We start from the raw sequence: 18,987 nt of genomic DNA on the forward strand, positions 1-18,987 counted from the left end.
GCAGATCGACCAATTGACGTCATGCTTGGCAATCTTGGCGCCGACGTCAATTCTCCACGAATCAGCTTCAGCCTGGCTTCACCTTCATGTTCAATCGCGTTCCGTCAAATCTCATCAATTGCGATCCGGCTCTCATCCTGATTCGGCGGGAGACGGTGGAGCTGGTCAATTTGTGTCTTCCTTCTTTGTCTCCTTCTGGTAGCAACATGGCCTGGGATGGCTACCATCAAGGCCATCGAGGCCAAGTCGGTTCACCAGATCCAATCTGGGCAAGTCATCGTTGACCTCTGTTCCGTGGTCAAAGAACTGGTTGAGAACAGCCTTGATGCAGGTGCCACTGCTGTGGAAGTCCGCTTCAAAAACCATGGCCTGGACTTAATCGAGGTTCAAGACAATGGCTCCGGCATTGCTCCAGCCAACTACGAGACTCTCGCCTTGAAGCACTACACTTCCAAACTTTCCAACTTCGATGACCTCTCTAGTCTGCAGACCTTTGGCTTTCGAGGCGAGGCACTCTCTTCGCTCTGTGCTCTTTCCAAGTTCACTGTCGTAACCGCACAAGCGGATGAAGCGCCCAAGGGCAAGCGGCTTGATTTTGATTCCCTGGGCAAGCTCAAATCTGTGACCGTCGTTGCTGCCCAAAAAGGCACTATTGCTAGTGTTGAGAATCTGTTCGAGAGCCTCCCTGTGCGACGCAAAGAACTGACTAAGAATATCAAACGCGAGTATGGAAAAGTCCTGGGCTTGCTTCAGGCCTATGCATGTATTGGCGTCAATGTCAAATTCACTGTCAAGAACGCCATGCCTAAAGGCAAAGGCATGATGGTCTTTTCTACAAAAGGAAATGCCACAACCCGGGAGAATATCGCAAACGTCTACGGGGCTAAGACGCTAAGTGCATTGGTTGCTCTGGACCTAGAGCTGGACTATCAGCCCACATTGACACAAATGGCCCGAAAAGAAAAGCATACCAACATACGTGTTGAGGGCCATATCTCAAAACCGGTGTTTGGGGAAGGCCGGCAGACGCCTGATCGACAATTGTTCTTTGTCAATGGCAGACCATGCGGCTTACCTCAAATCTCAAAGGCCATCAATGAAGTATACAAGGCTTTTAATGTCTCTCAGTCACCCTTTATATTCGCGGATCTTCAAATGGACACCAATGCATACGACGTGAATGTATCGCCTGACAAACGAACAATATTGATTCATGACTCGGCATCGCTTGTTGAGAGTCTGAAGACCGCACTAAATGAGATGTTTGATCGGCAAGATCAGACGGTCCCTCAATCGCAGTTCGTTAAGTCCAAGCTGCCTACCTTACAGAAATTGAGCTTCCAACGCCAGACATCCTCAAGCAGTCCCGAAACTGCAAGTCGACAAACTTCGTTTTCGGAGCCCGCAAACCTCGTCGACGACCACCAAGACGAGGAAGGATTGGAAGAGGAGCAGTCTCAGACGGAGTCGTTGAAGCATGACTTGCAAAAATTCTCACGCACCGGAGATGAGGTTGGACAGAGTGAAAAATCGCAGTCACAAATGGGAAACACACGTGAAAGATTTGCAGATGAAGCAGTTGGACAGATGGCCAGGCAAGACACAGCAACGGAAGGGGATATTGAAGATGATGATGCCCAAGAAATGGGCGACGAAGAGGCAAATCCCCCACAGTTTGAGGATGAGGAAGAGCCTTTGCAGTTGGATCCAGCCAAGAAACATGTTAGTGATTTCAACGCGAGAATGGCTGAAACGCTACCCACATCAAAGGACCAGTCCGCTATATGCCAGGACACTCCACGCCAAACGCCAGAGATCGAAGCTATTGTGCAGTCGAGAACTGGCGAGGAAAAAGGGCTCGTACAGAACGCCTTTGACCGGATGAGGCCAAAGCGGATGCCAGCAGAAATTGCCACTGTCACAATCGGAGACCGGACCATTACCACAATCCTAGGCAGTCAGTTTCCCAAGCCGCAGGAGAAGCGTGACATCCCTGGCAGTCTGAGTCACGCAAGCAAGAGGCAAAAGCGCAGCAAAAGTCCAGGCACACTGCAATTTTCTCAACAGTTGCGCAGATTTGGTGCCCAAGGATCCGATATACCGGACGCGGAGGAAGGTGACGCTGAAGGACAGGCTGATACGGAAGGTGTCGACGGCAGTAGCGAGGTGAATGAGGAATTTCACGCTGAGCTCGAATCCGACTCGGATGAGCAGAGCTTGGAGGATGACGAGGATGCGACCGGGAACGAAGTACACGCAGCACTTGATATGGAAGGAGAATCCGATACAGACTATATTGATGACGAAGAGAAGAAAAGGATTGAAGAAGCCAAAGTGGCAGAGCTTATCCTGGCGGCTGAAGCAAGATCAGCTCTTCCAACGAAAGAGAACTTGAACCGAGCAACAAAAGCCCTGGCAGGGGGACGGGCCAAGGAATCTACAACGAATTTGTTAGCGACAGTTGAGTTCTCTATCTCAGCCGTATCTCGACAGATGCGCAACTACGCTGAATTAGCGCAGGCCAACATAAACCATCGATCTTTGCACGTCGACGATTTTGACGATGATGCTGCACAAGACCCGGAGGCAAGACTTTCACTGACCGTGTCGAAGCCGGACTTTGCGAGAATGAAGATTGTTGGGCAGTTCAACCTCGGGTTCATTCTGGCCGTGCGACCCATCAAGCTGGAATCCGACGATAAGATCCAATCAACTCAGGACGAACTGTTCATTATTGACCAGCACGCATCAGACGAGAAATACAATTTTGAAAGACTACAAGCCGAGACTGTTGTGGGTAACCAAAGGCTTGTCCGACCTGTGACACTCGACTTGACGGCTGTGGAAGAAGAAATTGTGCTAGAGAATAACGAGGCCTTAGAGAAGAACGGGTTTCTCGTCGAGGTAGACACGAGCGGAGAACGAATGGTTGGGCAACGTTGCCATCTCGTCAGCCTGCCACTCAGCAGAGAAGTTGTCTTTGGTATGAAAGACCTAGAGGAACTCATCCAGCTACTTGCCGATACACCTGGGCGCGGGGAACCCGATATCCCTCGACCCAGCAAAGTGAGAAAGATGTTCGCGATGCGAGCATGTCGATCGAGCATTATGATCGGCAAGACGTTGTCCAAGAGACAGATGGAGAAGGTAGTGGCGAACATGGGGACAATCGACAAGCCGTGGAACTGCCCGCATGGTCGACCGACGATGCGACATCTGTGCAGTCTGAACACGCTGCAACCATGGCGTGAGGGAGATGGCGAACACGAGGGTGCAGTCAGCCTGGGGGTGGCGTTGCAACGATTTGCAGCGGAGGAGTGACAAAAGAGTAAAGGGGGGATAAAAGGCATCTATATCAATGGAGCGGATCAAAGGGAGAGGGCAGGAAGAAGGAGTAGGGAGAGGGAGAGGAGTCAGGCGAGGGACAGGAACATGCGTGCGTATGGAAGGGAGGATGATGTGGTGGTGGCTGTTGATCTCCGAGTTTTCCCTTCTGGCCGGTTACCGATGTTTGCCCGTGTGACGCAAACTCTCCCCAAGCACTGGCCACCCACTGGCAGCCAAGGTACAAGGAGCCAGTTGGGAGCCACGGGTGCCAAGGGCATGGGCTGAGGTGATGTGCCTCGGCTCAACGGACATGGTCAGTTGCTGCGAACACTATTACGAGGTACAGTCCTGGTACTCCTGGGCGCGGCTCTCGGTCTCTCCCTTTCGCAGACCGTCAAGCCGTTACCCTTCCAGTGCAGACACCACCATCCCATCTGCTTTCGCCGCGGCAATCCATCTTTTCTTTCTCGCCTCGTGTGCCCGTGCCCTGCATCTCTCGTCCAATGCTCTCCGAATCCCCTCCGATCTAAAAACTGTCGCGTCACCTTCATCCGCTCGCTCTATCCAGCCATAGACTTTTTTTTTCGGTACCATTGCTGTGTCCCTCCTTGCTTTTACTCTTGCCAGACTTTCGGTTCTTGGGGATGTTTCCCACACTGCCTCGACTAGGAGCACAAACAACTCTGCGTGCCGTCCCCCGTGCTTCTCCATCTTCCGCTGCTCTCAAGGTAAATGATCGTCTTGCGCTGCCAGTTGACGTCAGGTGGGGGAACTGACACGCTCACAGTCCTTCGCCATGGCTCCCACAAACAAGCGGAAGGCCTCGAACAGACCTCAATTCTGGGTGACTGAGGGTGAGTCGACACTGGAACACCCGGCGAAAGAGCAATCTCTGACACACGGATGGCTGCAGAATACCGAGAAGATCTCTCCAAAGGCCCAATGCTCCGGTTTGAGGAATCTCTACCCAGACTACCAGTCCCTTCCCTCGAGGAGACCTCCGCCCGCTATTTGAAAAGTCTGCACCCTCTACTGTCCAAAGAGGAGTATGCTGCCTCCGAAAAGGCCGTGGCTGCCCTGAACAAACCGGGAGGGATCGGCCAGAAGCTGCAAGAGAGGTTAATAGCAAAAGCACAAGACCCCAACGTCAAGAACTGGATAATTGACTGGTGGAACGAGGCGGCCTACCTGGGCTACCGTGACCCTGTGGTGCCGTATGTCTCGTACTTCTACTCCTTCCGCGATGACCGCCGAAGAAGAAACCCGGCCAAACGTGCAGCTGCCATCACAACCGCCGCCCTCGAGTTTAAGAGACAGGTCGACGACAAGACTCTGGAGCCCGAGTACATGCGCAAGAAGCCCATCGCCATGAGCAGCTACGAGTACATGTTCAACACCTCGCGAGTCGCCGCCAATCCCGTCGATTATCCCATCCAATACCCTGCCGAAGGCCACGAGCACATTATTGTCATGCGGAACGGCCAGTTCTGGAAGCTTCAGACACATGTGTCTGGCAGGCAGCTCAACACTTCGGAGCTCGAGCTCCAGTTTAACAAGGTCTACAAAAATGCCCAGATGGCCGACCCCATCGGTGCCATCACCTCTTTCCCCCGCGACCAGGGCGCAACAGCCCGCGAGAACCTCCTGGCTGCGTCTCCATTGAACGCCGAAGTCCTCAAGGAGATCGAGTCTTCATCCTTTATCGTGTGCTTAGATTCCAGCATGCCCGTCACCCTTGAAGAACGCGCTCACGTCTACTGGCACGGCGACGGGGCGAACCGATGGTACGACAAGCCAGTCCAATTCATCATCAACGACAACGGCACCGCCGGCTTCATGGGTGAACATTCCATGATGGATGGCACTCCAACCCACCGTCTTTGCGATACGGTCAATGCCTACATCGCTCACAATAAACTTGACTTTGACAACCCGTCCATCCGTTCCGACCTGCCCGACCCAGTTGCCCTGAAGTTTGAAACCAACGCAGCCGTGCTTGACGACCTGGCCACCGCACAGGCCCAGTTCCGTCAAGTCATTGCTTCCCACGATCTCCGCGTGCAAGCGTATCAAGGCTACGGCAAGGGACTGATCAAGAAGTTCAAGTGCTCCCCAGACGCGTATGTGCAGATGGTCATCCAGCTGGCGTACCACAAGATGTACGGCAAGAACCGACCAACATACGAGTCGGCCGCAACCCGCAAGTACCAGCAGGGCCGCACAGAAACCACTCGCTCCGTCTCGGATGAGAGCGTGGCATTCTGCAATGCCATGGCCGACCCCTCTGTCTCCCGCGAGGAAAGCGAGCGCCTCTTCCGCGCCGCTGTTCAGGCGCATGTCCAATACACCGCTGACGCAAGCGACGGGTATGGTGTGGATCGCCACCTCTTCGGGTTGAAGAAACTCATCCAGCCCGGCGAGGAGACACCCGAGGTTTTCAACGATCCCGCATACACCTACTCGAGCACATGGTATATCTCGAGCAGCCAGTTGAGTTCAGAGTACTTTAACGGCTACGGATGGAGTCAAGTTGTGGACCAAGGATGGGGAATTGCTTATATGATTAATGAGAACAGGTATGTCTGCCCTTTCCCCTTTTTGCCCTGCAATTGTCCATCCCCCGTATCACTGCCCTTCTTGCTAGCCGTCGAACATGCTGACAAACCACCGGCAGTTTACAATTCAACATTGTCTCCAAGAAACTCGGCTGTGAACGGATGAGTTTCTACCTCAACGAAGCTGCCAACGACGTCAGGGACATGCTCCTTCCCAGCATGGAGACGCCCAAGGCCAAGCTGTAAACGGCGGTGCAGCACGATCCGATTTTATAAACTTTTCCTTTGTTTCCTGATGCGTGCGGCGTGGCAGACACCGCATCGACCTCGGCTGGTCTGCCGCAAGAGTTTAAGAGCAGAAATGCGTAGACATGGAGGGATGGGGCTGCGAGAGGGTTGCATTTGTTGTGTCAGGGAAGGAGGGAGCGAAGGAAGGCAATGTACGATACCATAACTGAGCTCGCTGAGTGCTATTGCCCGCTTTATTTTGCAGTTTGCCTTTGCCCGGGGTATATTCAATAGTACAAATTGCAAACTATTAAAGTCGACGACTCGACTCATGATTCATGTTCGCTTTTTTGCAGCTCCACCACCCCAGACGCGGCCGCTGCGCATCAGGACCAGCTCTTCCGCGCCGTTCGAGTCGTAGCGTTTCACCACGTCGACGCCTTCGAGTCCTGCTTCGCGGGCGGCGTGGTTCCACAGGATCTGCTTGATGCGGCCTCGTAGATTTGCAGCGGACTCGCTTTGGCTTGCACGTTGAGCTTCTTCCCTAACACCTGTGTCCGTGTCCTGATCCGTGACTTCTTCCATCATGACCCAGACCAAGCCACGAGTCGACCGGCTCATGCTGTCCACCACGCCCTTAGTCGCTGGCCTGGTGCCTACCAGGACGCCGATGGCCGGCCGGCCCCTCAAACTCGAGTCCTCCTGCAGCTCTTCTTTCCCGCTGCTGCTTCCCGAAATGCCATCTTCTGCAGTCGAGCTCGCCATCGCGGTCTCAGAGTAGACCATGTTCAGCAAAGCCGCACTTCTAGCCGCCCTGACAGCGCCGTCCAACTCCCTGACCAAATTCGGTCCAATCCGCGCATGCCTGCCGACCAGCCGCTTGCACTGGACGAGAACCTTGAGGCGCCCGGTCTCTACCCCCTCCAATTCTCCGATTGCAGCCGGAGAGTCATCACGTCCCCGTCCCATCGTGCTTTTCTCGCTCTTCTCTTTCCATTCACCTGAGGATGCCAAGAGCGGTATCTCCCAGATGCCCACGAGGTCGACGCCGCGATCGCCTCTGCCGCCCACGCGATGCAGACGAAACCCATACGGTCGGAGGGTCTCCTGCGCGAGGTACTCGTAGGTGGTGCCCGCGTAGACCGTGCTGGTTGGCGACAGGCCGGTGCGCCGGGCGTAGGTGTGGAAGGAGTCGAGGGAGCTGTGCGGGGAGGACGGGTCCAGCAGGAGCGTGGATTTCTGCGGTGGGCCAGAGGAGGACGACGACGACGATGATGGCCCCGCCTGCTTCTTCTTCTCACGGGCCAGCAGTCCCGAAGAGAGCCATCTGGCCGTTCCTCTCCCGGCTGGTGTGCAAGGCAGGCGTGGAGGACGCGGTGCGAAAAGTCCACGTCCTGGAGGTGGTGGGGAGCATGGAAGTCTGGCAGTCACGTTTCGGACGAGTGGCGAGGTAATGGTCCCGTGTCTGCGGCTGCTGCCCCAGCAAGGGGAGGAGCAGCTGCCGAGCATACAGTTCTACATTCCTGAGTGAGGGGGTTTGCGGGATTCACGCAGTGCCAGTGGTAGTAGAAGTGCGAAGGTGTTTGGTTTTATGGAAGTTCAATGCCGAGAAACTGCTCGCGTCTCACCCCAGTTGGGACGATGGTGACGCCGCCCTGTGTGTGGGGTCACCAAGAGAATGAAGCGCCGGAACAGTGTGCACAGAAGTGATGGTGTCAATCAATCTCTCCGCTTGAGCCTCCTAATCAGAGTTGGACACAGCGAAGCTGGCAGGCCGGCATTGACAAGAGTATGAGAAGCAAAGAGAGGAGAAAGGGCACCAGGCACGCCCTTGCATTTTTGGAACAGGCTATTTCGCCGTATGTATAAAGACACGGGCGTGTCCATGATCAGATGGAGCCAACGTGAATGTACCTAGGTATTCAGGGCAGAGATGAAACATCAATCGCTTGAATCTCTCCATCAGATTGAACAATCTCACCACCGTCAACCACACTCTCATGCCCATTTACAGCCACCAAGACAGTCTTTCCGTCCGGGCTCAGCGCTGCATTCCTGGGAAAGACGCCCGTCGGGATTCGACCAAGCACGCTTTCCTGACCTTTGCCAGCTAGCGCGGCTTCAACGTCGACGACAGAGAGTCCCGTTGTAGAGAGATTGAAGCGGTCCGAGTCGGTCGTGATGATGCGGCTCCCGTTGCGGGCAAAGACGAAGCCCACGGGAGACGTTCCTACCGTCACATTGGCGACCAAGGCGCCTGTCGGGTCCGACACGGCTTTCTGGGTATCATATGCTAATAATGTATTGTCGTACCGTGCGGCCACCCAGACCGTTTTACCATCTGGCGCCACCACGGCTCTTGCTGCACCACAGCCGGTGGTAATATTGGATAGCACAGCGGTACCAGGAGCCACCTTGAGTTTCTTGACGTCGACGACGTTGAGCAAGCCGTGGTACTGGTAGGCAGATAACTGCTCACTGGTCGAATACATGGTCCGCCCGTCTGGAGAGAGGGTGGTGCTGATGACATCGAGGCCCAAGTCCAAGTAGCCCACAGGGGTTCCCGTGACGGTGCCGTTCGTGCTCGATCTTTCCAGTCGTAACACATCGACATTGCCATAGGGTAACGCACTCGGCCCCTGCTCCTGGGCGATGAAGGCATATTGGTCATCGAGCGAGACCGAAACCGTGATCGCCGAGGTGCCAGGCGTGCGAGTCGTGTTGCCGTTCAAGACACCCACCACCGCATTGGCGTCTCCTGCGGCCGCGAGAGCTGCGTCGACGACCACGGCGCCGGAGCCGGCCGCAAGCAAGACATGTCGACCGTCGTGAGTCAGAGTCAACCCGAATGCACCGTCTTCCAAGAGCAAACTGCGCGCCGCCGACAAGTTGACCTGATGCGTCAATCGAGGTGCAAGACTGCTCGTGTTGAAGACGCCCAGAGTGCTGTTGCCATAGGGTGTGTTGAGCGATGCAAAGGCTACATTCTTCTGTCTGGTAGCGTAGATGACCTGGAAAGGATTGCGCGGTACGCTGACTCGCGCTGTTCGCACATTATTTAGGACGGTTTGGTTCGGCGCTGCAGTGCCATTCGCGAGACACTTGTATGCAATGTCAATCGCCGTCGAATTGGCCCCGGCAGCAATCCCCAAGCAACTGAAAAGGGGAATGGCAAGCCATGTTAATATAGAATTGAGATTGACCAACATGCTACATATACACCCAGGCCAAATAAAGTGCGTGCTTGTTTTCGAGAATTAAATCACAAGACGTCCATGTCTTGACGCTTGTGATTTCATATATCTGAGTTGAACAACAGTAACCATACTGATACAGTACTTACCTACCAGGTACCTAGGTAGTATGCCCAATTGGAATACGATTTCCGCCTCGTGGACACGCAGTGTCCCTGTAGCTTCGTCAGCTACACGTCATGCAAAAAAAGAAAATGAATGACATATGCGAGCCAGGGAAACCAAAAGCGACCCTGGCTACCGCTAGATTGGGAGGGGAATTTCCCTGTATCTTGCATTGGTCTGTACCGAAGGTATTGCCACATAGTAAAGGGTGAGGATGGAGGTGAGTCCGGTGAGCGCCAAGGTGAGAGGGAGGGTGGATGTTCAAAGTGAAGAGGCTGTCGTCCAGCCACCTCTGGTCACTCGATCATGTAGCCCCAGTCGGGACGAGGGTGACGCCGCCCTGTGCTCACCGGCGGATAAGACACCATCTACCAGATACCTAGGTAGGTAAGCGCAGCCTGTACCGCTACCTCGTCGACAGTAACCGCACAGGCTCTTCGTGGCGTGAAGTTCTGGAATCGAAACTTCCCTAGGTATCTTTAATAAGAGAGTATCAATCTAACAGCGCCCTCGAACCCTTGGTAAGGTGACAAGACCTCCGAAGATCACAGCAGGCTGTAAGTCTTGTGCCTATTTGCCGGGCTTGCCCCTGGCGGGTTCGTCAAAAGGTCGACCGCACAACGGCGACTTGTACTGTTGTCCATTTTGAGGCATATACCATTTCCCATTGAGATGTTGCGTTCCGAAAGTGTCACTCTAAGACTACATTATTTAGGGAAGAGCTTCCCATGAGTGGCGACCTTCGTCGAAAAGCACGGCGGAACGACCTTTCTGCCTCACCAATGATTGACTCGGCTTCGTGAAAGAGGAATTGCATCGGCGATCTAGCCCACTCAGGGTCGAAGCTGTTGAGCCAAATCCTGTAGGCGAGCCAGCTCAACGGCATATGGATCATCTGGTAGGGGAATATAGCGATGACGAAGAGCAATGTGACTGAACACACCATGTAGTAGACTGCCAAAGCCACGATTTCCCAGGCCAGGGGTAGGTCGAGATCGAATAGCCAGTTCGGGGTGTTGGGCAGGATAATAAACAGGACACGCTGGAAAGCACGCGGAAAGGTGTGGGACAGAAAACTCCAGGCCAGTACCCAACTCACTGTTGCCGCGATTCCAGTCGTCCAAGGACTGCGAGCAGAGAGCATCGGGCGGCGACGAAGTTTGATATCGTGATGTGGCGACGGTGCTACGCCTAGCGTCAGCTGAAGTGAATAAGACCCAGTGCACCCGTTCATAGATCGGCACCCAAGGAAGCACATACCATACTCGACCAGGAAATCAAAGTCGTTCAACGAAGATCCGGCCTCAACAACAGGGATATCGTTCTCCGTGGAGGAGTCTTGGTCCAGCAGCAGAAGCAATGGTTTGTCGAATCGCAATGTCAGTAGAGATCCATTTCTTTCTGCGATGCTAAAGCGCGCTCCTAGGAGGGCTTTGCTTTGGTCGTGACTGACGCCTCCAGGAAACCTCTCCGCCAGTATACACGTGCCAACCCCTTCGTTATATACTCGCTCGGCCGCACTCTCCGTGGCGACGTAGGCCTCTGTGGATGAGTGTGCAGAGTTCGTTCCTGGCTCCATCCACTCGTTCACGGTCACAACCCAACGGGTTTCGCAGCCCCCGTTCTGATCAATGATCCTGAATCTTGGCGCTCTTTCTTGCCTTTCCAAGAACACGTAAGCCACCAAGCTCTCTCGGTGTACAGTTCTCTTATCCAGGAACAAGCCATTGGGTCTCCACGACAGTCCGGCGCAGGCCGAAAGTTGATCGCCCATGATGCCATATTCGCTCGTTTCGACCGGTAGCCAACTGTTTTGAGGGCGTTCAGGATCGCGCATACGTGGTCCGGAGTTGAACAGTAGTGAAATCGGAAGAATCTGACAGTTTCGAATGATGAGTGGTAAGTATCGAGCTTGCTGAGGAGGAATGGTTGTAGTGTCTGCGTGAGATATGTCTGAGACACCAGATCGTATTTCATGGGGACTGAGATCGAGCATATTTGCAACAATCTGATATAAATCCTTCTTCTGGCTTGTCTCGCGCTGGATCAGGCTATTCCATGCTTCAACGAACTGTGACAATTTCCAACGCAGAATCGCGGCCTCTCGTTTACTCCCGGGGGCAAGGTTAGTAAGCCAGATCCGTTCCCTCTGCAGTGCGCGGAGGGTCAGCGCTACAACTGACGTAGGTAAACGAAGTCTGGTGGCATGCAAATCCGATTCTGATGCGCCGTCGTTCTCAAAGGTATTGCTGTACACAGCTCGAGACCAAACGAAATTGTCGAGAGGATGCTGCCAACTTGGCGCTTTCTCGTCGAGTAGGTCCTCAAAACCTAGACGGAAAACTCGAGATTCCAGCTGAAATGAAAGTTCTCGAGCCAGGGCACCCTCCTGTAACGTCCATGATCTCTCCATCCAAGCCGAGGAGTAAATCTTTGCAGCAAGACTCTCACGCTCTTGTGACGGCAACCGTGCGGGCTGAACTGGCGACTGCTGCAGCTCGGCGTCCAATACAATCACAGATTCGGCTCCAGCGTAAATTGCGGCCATCTGTGAGATCGCTTTGTTCTTTATGCGTTCTTCCTCCGGGTCATTGCCTGTAATAACCGGTACACACAATGTATCAAGCCAAAGATATTGGCGGCGTGGATAGGCTATCGAGAGCAAATCCGAGCGTCCGAGGGCTGTTGCCAAACCTTTGAACGTTAGACCCTCAAACACGTTTCTGAGACATTGCTGTAGCTTCTTTACTTGACACTCAGGGAGTGCATTTGCATTTGGATTACCTAGGCCTCCAGACCAGACGTGCGAGATAGCGACATACTTAGTCCATGGACGAGCTTCCACGATCCTCAAGGTGGTGGAGCCAAAGGTCATGCAGACCAGTGGAATACCACCTGCTCTGATGATCTTGACGAGCTTCTCCCGCTCGACCTTTGCCATCGTGCAATGGTGGTCGGCCGTCACATGTGCTATCCGGTATTGTTCTGGATTTCTTCCGTATGCAGCTTCCGACGCCGAAGTCGCTGGTTGTGTAGTTGGAGCCAGCGAGACGTTGTGGGCAACACACTTCGGGGAAGCGTGACAGCGGGAGTGATCGATACGTTGCAGGGGTCGCCGATTAATGCTAGCAAAGTAATTTGCAGTGGGTAGATCGTGAAGCTCGAGGATGCGCCTGGCCTGTGAGGGGCACCAGTTGTGCTGTTCGAAAAGGCGAAGTAGAAGGGAATCGCTCATACGTGGTTCCTGGTGCCTGCCACGCTTTGTCGGATAATCCTTCAACGTTGAAAGCCATTCATTGTATGCCGAAGCAGATAAAGCATGCAAAAAGAGCCATTTGGTGCTGAAAAATTTGCTTCGAATGAAATTCCGAGTCCAGAAGCCGGGGGGTGGTTGCTCCAACAATTCAAATACGCGTTTGACAAAAGCTACAAGTAACCGAATAGAGAGAAGAACAAGAGGCAACGCTGTATCTAGATGTCGATTTTGAACATCAATTGCCGTGACCGCAATATCTACGGTGTGGAGACACTCCAACAAATTCGAACGCCAGGAGCCATGTTCAGAAAAAGGCAAAACCACTAGACGCTGGCGTAAGCGGTGGACCATAGATGACATGTCTTTGAACACAAGGTACTCATGGAGACCTCCCATTGCCGATTGTCGTCCGATATAGGGGCTAGGATCGTCCAGCAAGGCGAATTCTGAGAGTAGTCCGAAGAAAAGCCATGCCTGGGCCAAGGACGAGAGCTCTTCATCAGACTTAGATCTCAAAAGCTCCTCGTCAATCTCGTTTCGAGAGCCACAGAAGCCAGCTCGCCTTGGAAATTCTCCAAATGGCCTTGTTGGGTCGAGCCCATCATATCGATATGGACCCGGGATGTAGGGGATGCGCAATAGAGGCGTATCGTACAGAATGAAAGGACTGTCCATAGAACCAAAGCCAGAATGTGTGTGGTAGGCGTCTGGATGCTCAGGGAAATGCTCGATGTCATTCGCAGGAAAGAAAAGGGGAAGGTCTGCGCCTCAACGACTTATAATAAAAGAGTTTACTCGTACAAGAGGACGAGAAAGTAGTCAACGGTCGAAAGAATATAAGGAAGGGAACGGTCAGCACGTAGAGTCAGGTTCCATCCTGGCTGTCGCCGTATGCAGTGAGGTAGTTCAAGGATGAAGTCTGAGTGTGAAGGTGAGTGAGATGAGTGGAAGGGTGCAGGTGTTGTGGTGCAAAAAATAGTGTATTTGTCTGACAGAGAGATTTTGGTGATTTGACCAGTCAGAAGCCTGCTTTGACATCCTCGCGACATAGGGTGTTTTTGAATGACGGTTGAATTATGTGTCATCGTCGACAGCGATCATGGGCGCGAATTGGATGAGCTTCAGACTCGCTCGCCCCATGAATGGGTGCTCCGAAGGGGCTGGGAGGGTTATAACACGCCATCAGAAGTATCTTATATCCAAGTCCCATGCTCCTTCCTGATCTTGGAGTGAACTCCTGCTAGCTGGAGGGAGCGGGTTTAACGAGAAGGTCACTGTTCCCACGACACAACGAACCTTCTTTACTACCTAGGTAGTTTAAGGGATTCTTCTTGACAGTGTGAAAAGCCCTTACCTTTTATTGCACCACACCTCAAGCTGTGGCGAGCTGCGTCAAACGGAAGCAGGCCGTCGAGTGCCAAAATCGCACAACCTCCGCTTTTGGTCATTCATATTACTTTGGACACATGAACCTGATGGTGGCACCGAGACTTCTCCCTCATCCTTCTCTCGGGTAGGAGTGAGAGAAGATTGAATCCGTCGTCGTCGTCCTCGGAGGCCGATCTGATCAATATGTAATAAGGCCTCCGTGCATCGCCCGACTGGGCAAGAGACACGCAACGCGGGACTGGTCCGATCTCAGTACGAGGTAGTACTCCAAATGGCTCGGCGAATAGGGCCTCCAGCGACTAAATCCCCATCTCTCTGTGGGGCGGGTACATCGAAAATTGAACTCCATGGGGCATAGGCGCTCACGATTCTAAACATCCCATTCTATGCCACATGGGCGATTGTTCTGACGAGCAACGAGGCCGAATGCTGACTCAGAAAAGGGGCAACACCACATTCTCGGCTTTGATGTGGAGCGACCGAGCATGGCTGCTTGGGCGGCATTGCATCGACGGAACCAGCGAATGCATTCACAACCCGTACCAAACGGATGCAGAACTCGAGTTTGTATAGAGGTTGAGGAAGGCTCTACGGCTAGCACTAAGAGGCTAAATCATTATTACAGCAGCTTTACGATGCGACCCGACCCTGCGTGTGTCAGCTGGAGCAAACAACATACAGCAAGCGCACCACAGCTGCTTCTCCGAACATAAACTGTTTGCGGACATTATGTCGCTATCTCCTCTTCTGCGTTTCCTGATTGGGTTGAGCCTCTTACTGAAGCTGAAGCACCCGGACTTATCTAGGCCAACTAGTCCAATCGCGTATTACATAGGTGCAATGCAGTCAGCAACACGAACTTTGCGTGTATACCACTCAAACAGCTTCTGGTTGTAACGTGGGTCATTGATAAAGGCAAGTCAGATCAGATTCCGGGGTTGGGAAATACCCTGATATGATGTAACCTGACTACTGGCTAGTGAAGCCGATATCACAAATCAAAACATGTGAGATTGAGCTTGTGTGTACCAAGACCTCGTATATAAAAAGCTTGACCGGACGGTAGGGGAGTGTCGTCTTCGTGGCCTTTCTCAGCTGTACCTTGCACACTTCTCATCACAGGTGTATAACATCCACGACCTTTGTGCCGAATTCAGGGAAACAAATCAATCCCCAGTCCTCCAAGACACAAGCATATCAAAAAGTCCAGCTCAAACAAACCAAACCAAACCAAACCAAACCAAACCATGGCCTCTACCACTCCCCCAACGCTCAAACACGTCCTCAACCTCAGCCTCATACCGACGACGGTGCTCGATGCCGGCGCCACTCCTCGCGGACGCATCAGCTGGGTGGAATTGCCGTCGGGCGAACTGACGACCCCCGCGGGAGACAAGATCGCCACGGTCCTCCCGGGCGGCGGCGACTATTGCACGCGGCACGTCGACGACTTGATGCTCGAAGTCGACCTGCGTGTTGTCGCGCAGACACCCGCCGACCCAGCCACGGGCGCCTCGACGCTGTTCAAGTTCCAGAGCGTCGGCTACGACAAGCTGATCAAGCCGATCATGGGCGCCTTGGATGGCGACGCCGCAGCGGCATCGGCACCGCCACCACCAGGAGAAGAGATGCCCTCGGCGCTGTACGGCACCGAGGTGCTCTGGTGCAACACGTCCAGCAAGGAGTATTGGTGGATGAACTTCGCGGTCCTGGTCGCAAAGGCCGCGCTTGTTCTGGGTCCCAAGGGCGTCGAGAAGGTCGAGTATGCCATTTATCAGGTCGTCGTGTAGTGTCTAGGTCCAGACACAGATTCAGATCAAGATCCAACTCGCTCGGGGCCTTTATATGTACTCGCGACTCGCAGATCAGAGAGAGATGAATGACTATGTGTGTGTGTGTGTGTCCGCTCTATATATCAATGACATACCTATATCCCGTACGTCTCAGGAAATAGCTGTGTGCATAAAATATACGTACGGGGCGCGTGTGTATTCATCCAAGTATTTTCCTTGTAAATATATCGATCACGCCTCTCCTCCTTGCGCTGGGGAAGAGAGTGGAATAGACTTGACTCGATGGGATGCAACAGCCGGACTGCGTGATACATACATATGACTGTGCTGGTCGGTGGGGGAGGTTTTCTCAGGGGATATATCCAGTCGAATTTAACACAAGATAGGGCAGAGATAGCTTCTCCAAACCACCCAAGAGATAACAGACAGATTCATATAATGATCTCTTCATTAGTTTAGTCTTCCCATCTGTAAGTAGTGACTGACCATCTGTGTACCTTCCTGTAGTACCCAATACCCGACATACAACACACAACTGACAGCTAATAGGCTTAGCTACATAGCCAGCCATGACCATCGCCTGAATCATCGAAACACAGCCCCGAAGTACATATGCTTTTCTGTCATTCAAACAAGTCTGTCAACTTATGTAGCAACAGTACATACGGCAGTCATAACATACTTGCTTTCTGCCTTGTTTCCCAGCTTTTTGTGTGGGATTCAAAAAGAGGCATCCCTTCAGCCGTTCATCCATCCATCCATCCATTCATCCATACGTAGATACATAGACACGTACATATAAAGCCGAGAGAGGGCGTCAGGCATGGGACGGAGTACATCACTGTCGACAAGAATGATTCGATCCATCCTACCGGAATCACTCAAGTGTAGAACTCTGACTGTCTTCCGATGTCGCTCGCGAATGTGAGGCCGGAATGTGGATCGACTTGGGCTGTTGGAACTGGACCAGTTCCGTAACCATGCCGATGGGCTCCTTGTCGAACACCAATGGCACGTCCACATGCAACGACGGTAGACTGCCAGTCCGCTCGTAGAGAGTTCGGTCTTCTGTGATCTGGCTTCGGGAAAGAGTGGATGTTCGTGTGCCCGCCGAAGGCGACCCGGACCCGGGTGCTGCCTTTGATGCACGCCACGACTTGTTGCGCAGGTCGACAGAGAGGGTCCTGACCTTTCGGTAGGTCAAACACAGCCTCGCCTTAAGTGCACCCGCACAGGCGGCGCAGATGCCGATGTGGTTCTCTACGCTGGCCCAGATGAAGACCAGGGCGTAGTTTTCTGTTTGAAATTGGACGTATCTGTTAGCTAGATGCCGATGATATGGACCACTTATGAGATGAAGGGGTTTCCCAAGAAGGGAGGTCGGCGACGGATTGGGCGGAGGGGGCGACAACGACGACGAGGAGGAGGGGGGGTATACCTGAGAGATTGGGCGAGGTATCCATCTTATAGACGGCAACGAGTCGGAAGACACTGGCCAAGATGACGCTGATTGAAAGAAGAAGGTTAGCCATGTCCATCAACTGAACCAGGGGAGTGGCCACATACACGAAACAGATTCCAAACAACGCATATAGGCTGAAACGGTGTTCACGGAGTGTTTGAACCTTCCACAAAAATACCATCGGTATCAGGTACATGACCACATCGTTGGCAATCATGAAACTGGCATTGAAATAGAAGTAGTCCAATAAGTCGACACACTTCCCGTTCTCGTGTCCATTGGTCGGTTCGTGGTATCGGCGCCACGCATAGTTCAATGGTACGCATTGCAGCAATACAACCAAAACAGAACTAAGGCCAAAAGCTACTGCAGAGAACTGCATGAGGTGGATGAAGTATCTTTGGGCTCGGGTCTGTGCAAGGCCGTAGTAGAACGTCAACCATGCATGCTTGACGAACATGTTACACAAGAAATAAGGGGGAAAGGTCGCAATGATGAGCTATTCTCGTGTCAGCAGCCGTGACAAGACGGACACAGATGGGAAAGGAGGGCTCACCTTCTGTAGCGTCTCTCTGCGGAGGAATTCGATCGCAGTAATGGATGCTCCCAGTCCTTTGGCCGCGGCTGAAATACATATCAATCACCATAAAAGTAGAAATTCAATTTGTCTCTTACCTGCACAGACAAGCGATGTCATGAGCAGGCCGAAGAACTGCGACGAGATGAGTGACGGCTTGAAACTGTAAGAAGGGTTCATCGTACCGCACTCAGTAGCAAACACCCTGCGAGAGGTCAGTCATCGTCGATGATCCGATCAGCCGGCCCCTTTTCTGTGAGCTACTCACATTTGCTCGCAGTCAACCGTCCAACGGTCGCCAATTGCCTTTCCAACTCGATTGATACTGAGACGACTGTTGAAACGGCAAGCACAAGGCTTGTAGCCACGAGGACGGCATCCTTTGATTCCAACATCTTTGAAATGGCTGCAAGTCGCCGTGCAAAGGTAACCTCAGAAAAAGGTGTAGACCTATCCGAACATCCCAAGCGTGTCAAACGCCCGATATATAGAACACACTCGCAACTTCCCGTGCACCACATCCCCATTACCATGGCTTGCGTAATATTTTCATGGGTCCGAATGGCATCCCTTGCCACCTGTATCCGTGGCCAGGTCTGTAGAACAAGCTCGCACCAGAATGGTATAAGTCCAAGCTGTCAGTTGCGGGCTAGCGAAGTACTGCAGATGTCTCCAGCCAATGGCCACTTTAAAAGAAGGTTCGCACACCTGGCTTGCAAGGGATCGATTCAGAGTTCAAAACTGTTTGCTCTCGGGGCTCATCTCAAGAGTGTGGGAGGAGTGGAGTGCGCGACCTGTCAACTCGGGAATGCGGCGTTTTCGTCCCTCCGGTGGGCCATGAGAAGCTCCCTCAATCGTATAGATCTGGCTAGAGAAGGCCGAGACGGCCCCAGTAGAACATGATATTCCATCTTACTCGCACATAAGTGCAGCTGTTTATTCTTGTTAGACTTTGCTGGGAGTTTTGCTTCTGGCCCAACCCGTCGTCGCGCAGCGGTACGGAAGGGCGCTCCGTGATCCCGGCGAGCGACTGGCTAGGCC

At 53.1% G+C, this 18,987-nt stretch overlaps 6 protein-coding genes across 6 annotated transcripts; 3 read left to right on the forward strand and 3 right to left on the reverse strand.

The window, feature by feature from the left end:
* Positions 1 to 216: 216 nt before the first annotated feature.
* On the forward strand, positions 217 to 3,321 carry Z520_04046 (uncharacterized protein; the record flags this gene model as incomplete). Its single annotated transcript, XM_016774556.1, has 1 exon — positions 217 to 3,321. One exon carries the CDS (start codon positions 217 to 219, stop codon positions 3,319 to 3,321), a length of 3,105 nt encoding a protein of 1,034 aa, XP_016634483.1.
* An 802-nt stretch (positions 3,322 to 4,123) lies between these two features.
* Positions 4,124 to 6,128, forward strand: Z520_04047 (uncharacterized protein; the record flags this gene model as incomplete). Its single annotated transcript, XM_016774557.1, has 3 exons — positions 4,124 to 4,181; positions 4,241 to 5,903; positions 6,002 to 6,128. 3 exons carry the CDS (start codon positions 4,124 to 4,126, stop codon positions 6,126 to 6,128), a joined length of 1,848 nt encoding a protein of 615 aa, XP_016634484.1.
* A 318-nt stretch (positions 6,129 to 6,446) lies between these two features.
* On the reverse strand, positions 6,447 to 9,319 carry Z520_04048 (uncharacterized protein; the record flags this gene model as incomplete). The annotated part of the gene is made up of 2 exons (XM_016774558.1): positions 6,447 to 7,504; positions 8,092 to 9,319. The coding sequence occupies 2 exons, from the start codon at positions 9,317 to 9,319 to the stop codon at positions 6,447 to 6,449; spliced, it is 2,286 nt and encodes a 761-aa protein (XP_016634485.1).
* Positions 9,320 to 10,160: 841 nt separating this feature from the next.
* On the reverse strand, positions 10,161 to 13,400 carry Z520_04049 (uncharacterized protein; the record flags this gene model as incomplete). Its single annotated transcript, XM_016774559.1, has 3 exons — positions 10,161 to 10,511; positions 10,569 to 10,654; positions 10,730 to 13,400. The coding sequence occupies 3 exons, from the start codon at positions 13,398 to 13,400 to the stop codon at positions 10,161 to 10,163; spliced, it is 3,108 nt and encodes a 1,035-aa protein (XP_016634486.1).
* A 1,961-nt stretch (positions 13,401 to 15,361) lies between these two features.
* Positions 15,362 to 15,904, forward strand: Z520_04050 (uncharacterized protein; the record flags this gene model as incomplete). Its single annotated transcript, XM_016774560.1, has 1 exon — positions 15,362 to 15,904. The coding sequence occupies one exon, from the start codon at positions 15,362 to 15,364 to the stop codon at positions 15,902 to 15,904; it is 543 nt and encodes a 180-aa protein (XP_016634487.1).
* An 880-nt stretch (positions 15,905 to 16,784) lies between these two features.
* Z520_04051 (uncharacterized protein) lies at positions 16,785 to 18,341 on the reverse strand (the record flags this gene model as incomplete). The annotated part of the gene is made up of 7 exons (XM_016774561.1): positions 16,785 to 17,203; positions 17,346 to 17,413; positions 17,474 to 17,868; positions 17,926 to 17,993; positions 18,045 to 18,081; positions 18,132 to 18,151; positions 18,215 to 18,341. The coding sequence occupies 7 exons, from the start codon at positions 18,339 to 18,341 to the stop codon at positions 16,785 to 16,787; spliced, it is 1,134 nt and encodes a 377-aa protein (XP_016634488.1).
* Between the last annotated feature and the right edge of the window lie 646 nt (positions 18,342 to 18,987).

The sequence above is a fragment of the Fonsecaea multimorphosa genome (genome assembly GCF_000836435.1).
Source record: "Fonsecaea multimorphosa CBS 102226 unplaced genomic scaffold supercont1.6, whole genome shotgun sequence".
Lineage (NCBI taxonomy): Eukaryota > Fungi > Ascomycota > Eurotiomycetes > Chaetothyriales > Herpotrichiellaceae > Fonsecaea > Fonsecaea multimorphosa.